Genomic DNA, 10,422 nt, shown 5'->3' on the forward strand with positions numbered 1-10,422 from the left:
TTTAAAAACAACAGTTGGGTTAGTCCATATTTGACCCAACAGTGGGTTGAAACAACCCAGCATTTTTTAGAGTGTACCTTCAAAAACTCCTGGGTTGCTTTTGCTGAATGTTTTGGGTCATTGTTCATGTGTACTATGAAGCGCCGTCCAATCAGCTTTGCTGCATTTGACTGAATCTGAGCAGAGAGTACATCTCTACACACTTCAGAATTCATCCGGCTGCTTCTGTCTTCTGTCACGTCATCACTAAACACCAGTAACTCAGAGCCACTGAAGCCATGTAGCTCATGCATTACACTGCTCCACCATGTTTCACAGATGATGTGTGTGCTTTGATCATGAGCTTTTCCAAGCTTTCTCCAGACTTCTTTCCCCCCATCATTCTGGTACAGCTTGATCTTAATTCCAGCTGTCCAACGAATGCTTTTCTAGAAGTGCTCTGGATTTTTTTAGAGGTCTAATCTGGCCTTGTTTACAGTTTGTGGTGAAGCCTCTGTGTTTGCTCTGGTGAAGTCTTCTCTTGATCGTAGACACGTCTGTCTCCTGGAGAGTGTTCTTCTCTGGGCTAGATGTTGTGAAAGGGTTTTTCTTTACCATGGAGAGGATCCTCCGATCATCCAGCACTGTTGTCCTCCGTGGACATCCAGTTCTTTTTATGTTTCTGAGCTCACCAGTGCCTTCTTTTTTTTCTCAGAATGTACCAAACTGTTGCTTCAGCCTCTCTTAATGTTCCTGCTATCTCTCTGATGGGTTTGATTTGTTTCTGAAGCCTAACAATCGTCTTTTCACTTGTATGGAGAGATCCTTTGACCGCATGATGTGGTTCACAGCAACAGCTTCCAAATGCAGATGACACACTTAGAATCAACTCCAGATTACTTACCTGCTTAATTGATATAGACATAACAAAGGAATAGCCCACATCTGTCCACGAAACAGCTTTTGAGTCAATGTCCAATTACTTATGGTCCCTCGAAAAAGTGGGGAGGTACATATTAAAGAATGAAATCAAATCAAAGCTGACAGTGTGCACTTTAAGCCCATAAAAATGATATAATTGTAACTTGAATATGTTTTGGTTTAGCAGCTAAAATAATACAAATTGTGCCTGTGTCCAAATATATGTGGACCTAACTGAATATAAGTTTATCCAACTGTACAGTACACTCATGTAAAGCCAGAGTATACAGCAAACCTCGACTGCTCGATTGCTTATGTCTGTTTTGTGTTGTTTTGGACTCTTACGTCGATGTTCTGCTTGTTTGGTTTCCTGTTCTAGTTTTATAGTGGTTTCCCTCATTGTGTACTGAAGTCCTGCTTTCACTGTGTTTTCTTCTGAGTTGTTCCAAGTGTTTCGGTTTTCCTTTAGTGTTGTTTTCTATCATTAAAAAGCTGCACTCAGGTCTGATCCTCGTCTCCTTCTTCCTCCTCGTTCCTGGCATCACCATATTGTCACAAAATGAACTCTATTATAGTGACCACAAATGTGACCGCAAGGCATGAAGATATTAAGGTATTATAAACTTAAACATTATGGTTTTCTGTAAAGCTTGTTTGAAATTGTGCTTATATTGAAAGTGTCAGCATGAAATATTAAATCATGCACATGCAAAACTGATGTACAGTGCACAAGCGTTATACAGGCACACCAGACTTTATCTCAGCAGTCCGGTCTTCTGTCTGCTACCAAACACTCAGATCATACGTGTCTCCATCTCATGAAGCTCCACAGATCATGACTCCTGCACAGCGGAGCCTCCTTAAACACCATCTGTCTTATTCACTCCTCCTGGAAAACCACTGGGAACTTCAGGCTGAGCGGAAAACGACTCCCTTTCCAGCCTCAGTCATGCTGCAGGAGAGATGTGCCTTCGGTTTAGTGTAGCGCAGCCATTTTCATCTTTTTATTGCATGGAAACATGCATTAGACAGCTATATGTGACTGTCTGTTATAGTAGAGAAGGAGAGAAGTGATCAGGCCTACATCAGACTGTAAGGATGGTTTTCCTACGGTGGTTCAGGCTGTAGGATTGCCGAATGACTAAAGAAACGTTATTAGCACGATGGTATAAAACTGTACATTTCTAGTCTATCACCACCCACTGCCACTTATACCAACGATGGAAATAAGTAGGGGTGTAAGAAAATATCGATACACGCGAGTATCGCGATATTTTGTTTGGCGATACTGTATCGATTCTCAAAAACGCAATATCAATATATATATATATATTTTTTTTATGTATAGTTTATATCCCGACCGCTAGATAGCACTCTTCTTACCTGTGAACTTAAACAGTGACCACGTGTGTGTTCCGCTCCTGCAAGGTTTTCTAGTCCCACAAACATTCTAATATTACATACAGTGGCGGCTCGTCAGGGGAGGCATAGCTTCCCCATAATAATTTTGAGGTGAAAATGGGAGGAGGACGATTTAATGTTAATAAAGTTCACAATTAATTTCAGTTCATGTCTCAGAATGTATATTTTATGTTTGTAATTTCACAGTTGTAATACCGTAACGTGAAAGCGCCGCTTTTCTATCGCGAATGTGCCGAATCTGCTGATGTAATTACCTCCGTTGCTAAAAAAAATGAACACACTTTTAAGAAGGGATGGAGGTTTGCTTCAAGTGATAGGCCAGGTAAGTGAAATTATATTATCTTGCTGTATGTATGTCGTTTTCTTTACGTTTTCTGACTAAAAGCAACCAAAAAGCCATTTTAAAGTGGTTAAGCAAATAATAATAATAATAATCGGCAGGGATCCCAGACAGTACAATTAGTGTGCCTCCTCTATTTAAAAACCCACAAGCCGCCACTGATTACATATAATTATCCCGTATCAGGGAGCCGCTATCAATGAGGAGTATTTAAATCTCTTTGAATGAGCGCTCGCACTGTTCACGTTCACTTTTGATTTCGCGATCACGCGCACTCAGAGTAAAAGTAGCGCATCTTATGATATAAGATATTTGTCAATGAGCTCCGGATCTGTTGAGTAGCAAATCCTCCACCATGGTCTTGTAGGTCATCCCTCCTCTTGACCCATGATCAGTCAACTCTGACTCCTGCAAGCACTTAATTGTTCCCCCTTTATTTGTAATGCACAAAAAGTGGTTCAATAGCATTGAATGTTACAGGGACAGATTAATGCAAATGCAGATGCCACTGTGTTCTGCTTAATATATACAGTGGTGTGAATAAGTGTTGGCCCCCTTCCTGATTTCTTTTTTTTTTGCATGTTTGTCACACTTTAATGTTTCAGATCATCAAACTAATTTAAATATTAGTCAAAGATAACACAAGTAAACACAACATGTGGTTTTTATTCTTAAGGGAAACAAAATCCAAAACTGCATGGCCCTGTGTGAAGAAGTGTTTGCCCCCCTGTTAAAACTGTGGTTTATCACACCTGAGTTCAATTTCTCTAGCCACACCCAGGCCTGATTACTGCCACACCTGTTCCCAATCAAGAAATCTCTTAAATAGGACCTGCCTGACAAAGTGAAGTAGACCAAAAGATCCTCAAAAGCTAGACATCATGCCGAGATCCAAATCATGCTCGAAAACCCTCCAATGTGGCTGAATTACAACAATTCTGCATAGATGAGTGGACCAAACTTCCTCCACAGCGCTGTAACAGACTCATTGCAAGTTATCACAAATGCTTGATTGCAGTTGTTGCTGCTAAGGGTGGCCCAACCAGTTATTAGGTTTAGGGGGCAAACACTTCTTCACACAGGGCCATGTAGTTTTGGATTTTGTTTTCCCTTAATAATAAAAACCTTCATTTTAAAAACTGCATGTTGTTCCCTTGTGTTATCTTTTACTAATATTTAAATTTGTTTGATCTGAAACATTAAAGTGTGACACACATGCAAAAAAATAAGAAATCAGGAAGGGGGCCAACACTTTTTCACACCACTGTATATATATATATATATATATACTTTTGCTAAGGTTTGCATATGGTGGTGTGTTCTAAATGACCGTTTCCTAAAATTATATCCTATTCTCCTATTCCTAAAATAAGAAATATCCCAGTATATCGTCTTGCTTACAGTATCGTAATATATCGCATCACAACCCCTGTATCGTGATACGTATCGTATCGCCAGATTCTTGCCGATACACAGCCCTAGAAATAAGTGCAGTTAGAATAGCAAAATGTGCGAGAGCGTTGCTATTGTGTGACAATTGTATTGCAGAAGGTAGTGCTTCAATGTTAACGTTGAATCTAGACTAGTTAGCACATCATTTATAATTGAAATGGTTTAATAACACCATTTTGTTATGGTTACACTTGAATTGGTTACAAAATAGATGGATGATGAAACCTATAAAGTTAAATGTACCCAGAATGAATGTAAAATGTTACCAGAGAGAGAGGGAGAGAGAGCAGAGCTCCAGCGAAAAAGTGCAATCGCCAGCCAAGAAAAGAGACAATCTTCTTTTCTCCCTTCCTTGACCATGTGACTAAAAAAACAAATATGAGACATTCAAACTGACCAATCAGAAAATTACAGCTTTCCCCACCGTGCAAAAGGTGTGACAATTGGCAGACCCCCGATTTAAATATTAATAACATTTTTCAAAAGCTGAGAAAATGACACGTACTTGATTGCTTTTGTCCCTGTCATTGGCTGTAGACGGCAGTGAAGGCTCGATGCAGCGGCATGCACTTCATCGTGGCCGAGTGGAACACGTCATCCATCGAGTTCTACAAGCGGCGCGGAGCATCCGATCTCTCGCACGAGGAGGGATGGCGTCTGTACGAGATTGACAAGCGCAACCTGCTCAAGATGACATCCAAGTAGACGCCGGTGCAGGAGGAAACGCTCAAATAGAGGAGGATTATGAGCACTACTATTGTTGTCTGCTTTGTTGATTACACATGCAATGTATTGTTCAATAAATAAAGCTTCTACTTTGAGAAAGAGACTGACTGAAAGTTCTGTTGGATCGGTATGTTAACTCTTGTTGTCCTCTATAAAAGAAACCCTCTTATGTTTTGGTTCATTAACCTCAGGGTTTCCCCACTTCCAAATACGCATATGAATTTTGATTGCATGTTGACTTTAGGCTTCCTTCTATTCAGCATGCAAAATTAAACTTTCTTCTCACCAGCAAGACAATGATTTCATCATTTCAGGAAATATTTGAATCGTGTGATGCTGTTTGGAAATGAGCTGATGTCTAAATCTAGACTAGTTGTTCAACTGCTGCAGTTGGCAGATTTTTTTGTGCTTGCATAGGAAGAGGAAGTTCAGACTGACAAACAGCGCTGACATTAACATGCTAACCCCAAATAAAGTGATCATTTCCTCCTAACTTTGTAGAATTATTTTATTTCAGTCATAAATCACACCACCATCATCACATAGTATATAACATTTATTTTTGTTCACCAATGTATTTTTAATACAATCTCAGTAGTTTGTTTACAAGTTCAGAACTTCACCGTCAGACCACTAACTCCTGTCTTGATGACTGACAGATGAAAGAGGAAGTGGCTAGTGCAAAAGTAGGTCATGAAGATGAGCGAAGGATGGAGATCCTGTACCACAACCTCACTGTCAGAGAAACAACCTGAGAGGTGATGATGAACCTGTAAACAAACAGCACAGCAAACCACAGTCATGATGACTTCTGAGAAAATAAACATGTCTGAATGTCATTTTAAATCAAATATATTTTAAATTCTATATAATATTTGAAATATATTTAATATCATTTTAAATAGTTTTTATTTGATCTAATGCAAATAAAGATTTACAGCAAAAACAACTAAAGCAAAAACAAAAAAGAGCCAAAAAAGGCATTGTGTTTGTTATGCATTGCCGTAAATCATTTCATTTACTCTCACAGCAGACACATTTATTTCTGCTTAAATTGCATTGCTTTTCAGCAGTGCTTAATGCATGATATTAAAATGTCTGAATGGTAAAATATTAAACTAAGTAGCATTTATTTTAAATAAAGATTTCAACAAAACAACTAAAACATGTATTGTGTTTGTTATTGGAGGATGTTGCTAGTTAATGTGATTCTCTACACATGTGGTTAATCTGCTGGACACCTGTGTGAACTTGAGGAGAACTGACTTCATCCACAAAACATTTCTGACAAAATGCAAAAATGACTCAAAAAAGTGCAACTCACCAAAAAAGATAATCTGGCAATTGTACTGCGATCTAACAGGTTTTAGTGAAAAAAAAAACTTTTATATATATATATATATCTCTTTAGTGCAATGCAAACAGAGTTGGGAAAGGATTTGATGTGACTATAGTAATGTTGTTTGTACATTGTGTGCACCTGTGTTGTGTCTCCGTGCTGTTTATGATCTTTGATATTTTGTACCTAAGCTTTGGTCTCCCCGCTGGAACTCTTTTCTGCTTGATCCTATTAAAACACAAAACAAAAAGCGCTCAGGCTGTTTCCAAACCCAATATTTGCAGTGTTCAAATGCTATCTGTAGGTCAAACGGTAGAGGTTGTGGGTTTGATTCCAAGGAAATGCAAAGAATGTAAACCTTGAATGCAATGTAAGTTGCTTTGGATAAAAGTGTCTGGCAAATGCATGAACGTAAAAGTCTGTGCGAGAAGAACCAAACTCACTTTCTTTGAGGCAGGTTTGCCTTTGATGAGTTTCTCCACAGCAACATAAGCCTGAAGCGCCCAGTCGTATACGGTGTCTCCTGTGTTCTGTGTTGTGGGAAGGTTATAAGGGTCACTTCAGAGAGACGGGAAACACACACACAGATTTTATTGCTGGAAGTAGATATATTTGTCATAGTGTGTTTTTCTACTGCTGAATGCCCTCGTGTTATTGGTGGGCTACACAACTGCTTACAGCGTTTGGAAATCTGGTCTTAAATGTGATGCATTGCCAGTAAAAATATTTTAATTTGATGCTTAATGTGTTTCAGCAGTGCATAATCATCCTGTTCATAATCTTATGAACAGGATGAGCTAAACTCACAATACATGCCATTTTTCATGCAGTTATATAAGCCTGAAAAAATATTTTTAAATGTATTTAAATAGTGTTTTTCATGCATTTTTATTTTTACTTATTTTTGTGTATATATATATATATATATATATATATATATATATATATATATATATATATATATATATATATATATATATATATGCACTGGGTCAGCTGGCCAATCAGAGCAGACTGCGCTTGTCGGAAGGAGGGACTTTGTAGAAAACGAAGCGTTTGAGAGAGGCGGGGCATAGAGGACCTACAATAATGTACAGTATTTGAAAAAGAATGTGTTTTTTGAACATTAAAGCATGTCAACATATTCTGTTACACCAAATACACAAAATAATGATCTTTAAAAAAGCATCATATGACCCCTTTAAGCATAAACTCGCTTCATTTTGATAAATTTTTCTGAAAAAAAGACTTAATAGCTCATTAGGCGCCAGCCCTCTTACAACCCTAAAAAGCATAAGTGGTTTGGAGGGATGGATGGATACCATATATGCTATTTCACTTAAGTAAATGTGTCTTGATTTAAGAATGTTTAGATATTTCTACTGGAAAACAACAAATATTGAGGAAGAAAGTCACTTTTTGCTGTATAAGATACTGTATTTGAATGTAGAAAAGATGCAGAAATTAATATTGCTGTTACTGATTTGTCTCTGCCTATAATATAATACGCCCATATAGCATTGCAAATTAACAATGTCGCTCAAAGTTAATGACTTCAATCACTGAAAAACACTGTATATGAATGAGAATGTACTCTTTTGGTGCAGACCTGAGTCTGGTCCATTGTTTTTTTTCTCTTAATGTCAACATATGGACACTGATATTTTATCTATTATAATAATGGAAAATCCCCAATTTACAAAAAGCTGTATTTAGTCAAAATAGCTAATGAAGAAAGTCCAATGCATTTTGGGGTCCAGACAGTGTAGTTACCTGTGTCTACCAGCAGGGGCAAACTGGCCTATGATTTAGCACCTTGACACCTTGAATTTGGAACTTTGGTTCAAACAGAGTGTGAAATCAACCTAATTTTGGGCTGTTTTGCTCTTTAATCAGTGACCCTGCTGATCTTTCAGGACATTTCCATCAGCATATCTGACAGGATGGGGACATGCAGCGCTGAAACGGTGTGTTGACAGGGTTTGAGCAGGACGCGTGTGAGGCGAGAGATAGCCACTGCAAAGTCTATATTGGTTACAATCAAAACAAACAAACCGGCTGATATTAGACAAAGTGTTGATGCAGCTTCTCTTTGTGTCCTTGGGTGTTGTTAGGAATGTGTTTCATCTGCTGTTTTTAACTGGTGGAAAGTTACAGATCGTAACCTCGCCTCGCCTTTCCCTCCTCTCGTTTCCAGGCCCGATAACATCTCACAACCCTACATCCAATAAACTTATCAGACACACCTACCTTTGCGACGGTCACGGCCTCTTGAGGATAATACATGGACGCAGCTACAGCCATTAGACCAGTCGGGTAGATCAGTTTCTTCAGCCTGGAGCCTTGAAATGACAAAAAAAAAATCCCTAAAAATGACTCAAAAGTTTGATTCAAAAGTTTTATTTTCAATAGGACACATTAAACTGATCAAAAGTGACAGTAAAGACGTGTATTACAAATATTTATATTTTAAATAAATGCTGTACTTTTGAACTTTGTTCATCATGAGTATGTGAGTATTGTGGGGAAGTCATGGCCTAATGGTTAGAGAGTCGGACTCGTAACCTTTTTGTTGTGGGTTCGAGTCTCGTACCGGCAGGGATTGTAGGGGGGGGGAGGGAATGTACAGCGCTCTCTCCCACCTTCAATACCACGACTGAGGTGCCCTTGAGCAAGGCACCGAACCCCCAACTGCTCCCCGGGCGCCGCAGCAAAAAATGGCTGCCCACTGCTCCGGGTGTGTGTTCACGGTGTGTGTGTTCACTGCTGTGTGTGTGCGCACTTTGGATTGGATAAATGCAGAGCACTAATTCTGAGTATGGGTCACCATACTTGGCCACATGTCACTTCACTCACTCACTCACAAAGAATCCTGAAAACAAAAATGTATCTCCATTTCCACAAAAATATGAAGCAGCACAACTGTTTTCAACATTGATAATAATCAGAAATGTTTCTTGAGCAGCAAATCAGAATATTAGAATGATTTCTGAAGATCATGTGACACTGAAGACTGGAACAGAAAATTCAGCTTTGATCACAGAAATAAATTACATTTTACATTATATTCACATAGAAAACAGTTATTTTAAATGGTAGTAATATTTTACAATTTTACTGTATGTCTGATCAAATAAATGCAGCCTTGGTGAGCTAATGAGACTTATTTCAAAAACATTAAAAAATCTTACTGTCCCCGAAATTTTGAATGGTAATGTATCTGAAATATCAGTGTGTGCAATAAAGCAAATAAATAGTATTCGGGTTTTGGGAGAGGCTTAGTATTTTTGTCTCATTTTCCACAAACAAATTTGAAAGATTCTTAAATCAAGACACTTTAGAAGGAAAGTAAGATATTAAGTCTTGTTTTCACAAAAAGTATCAAAATTAAGCAATTTTATGCTTAAAATAAGAAAGAATATCTGCCAGTGAGGTCAGAAAAATAATCTTGTTTTCCCTTTGATTTAAGTTTAATTTTCCAAGCCCACTGACAGATTTTTACATTTATTTTAAGCATAAACTCCCATAATTATAAAATTTTCACAAAAAAAGACTTAATATCTTAAAGGGGTCATCAGATGCCCATTTTCCACAAGTTGATTTGATTCTTTAGGGTCTTAATGAAAAGTCTAACATAGTTTGGTTAAAATTTCTCAATGGTAGTGTAAAAAAACAAATGTTTTACCCTTTCAAAAACAGCTCTTTTCAGAGCAAGCCGTTTAGTAGCATTTTCCTTTAAATGTTAATGAGCTCTGCTGACCCCGCCCCTCTCTTCCAAGCTACTCTCTGAGGGACTGTTTACTTTAGCTGCATTCATTGTGAAACTTGCTAATTAGCACATTATTAGGAAAGGCGATTTGCAAAGATTCATTAAAAACATTCTACAGAAGAAATGAGTATGTGAAGCTGGATCACGAATGATTCACGCAAACATAGACGCATATATGTAGATCGGGGGCGTATTCCCTTCAAAAACAAACGTGATTCACTGCGTCTTCAGCGGCTCAGATGTCGGGAGTAAATGACGACTGCTATGTTCATTATTACATCCAACAACAGAACACCTCAATCGCTTAGGAGTCATTCTTGTCTACATCTGCTCCGGCGGTGAAACAATGATCTTTCACATGATATTTTTCACGTTTGTTATTGAATACCAGTTGTTATTTTTTCCCAAATAAAAAAGTATTGTTGTTATATTATATATATATATATATATATATATACAGGTGCATCTCAATAA

At 37.9% G+C, this 10,422-nt stretch overlaps 2 protein-coding genes across 2 annotated transcripts in view; one reads left to right on the forward strand and one right to left on the reverse strand.

The window, feature by feature from the left end:
- Positions 1–4,935, forward strand: part of LOC107562204 (diamine acetyltransferase 1-like) — an 8,675-nt gene extending 3,740 nt beyond the window's left edge. Inside the window, exon 6 of the mRNA XM_016246800.1 lies at positions 4,652–4,935. Coding sequence (XP_016102286.1) covers positions 4,652–4,819 — 168 coding nt within the window. The 3' untranslated portion in view covers positions 4,820–4,935. The remainder of the gene's footprint in view (positions 1–4,651) is intronic.
- A 1,331-nt stretch (positions 4,936–6,266) lies between these two features.
- Positions 6,267–10,422, reverse strand: part of apooa (apolipoprotein O, a) — a 14,188-nt gene continuing 10,032 nt past the window's right edge. Inside the window, exons 6-8 of the mRNA XM_016246771.1 lie at positions 8,430–8,555; positions 6,623–6,709; positions 6,267–6,407 (exon numbers count right to left, since the gene is read on the reverse strand). Coding sequence (XP_016102257.1) covers positions 6,366–6,407; positions 6,623–6,709; positions 8,430–8,555 — 255 coding nt within the window. The 3' untranslated portion in view covers positions 6,267–6,365. The remainder of the gene's footprint in view (positions 6,408–6,622; positions 6,710–8,429; positions 8,556–10,422) is intronic.

Source organism: Sinocyclocheilus grahami, unplaced genomic scaffold (genome assembly GCF_001515645.1).
Source record: "Sinocyclocheilus grahami isolate Dianchi unplaced genomic scaffold, SAMN03320097.WGS_v1.1 scaffold811.1, whole genome shotgun sequence".
Classification (NCBI taxonomy): domain Eukaryota; kingdom Metazoa; phylum Chordata; class Actinopteri; order Cypriniformes; family Cyprinidae; genus Sinocyclocheilus; species Sinocyclocheilus grahami.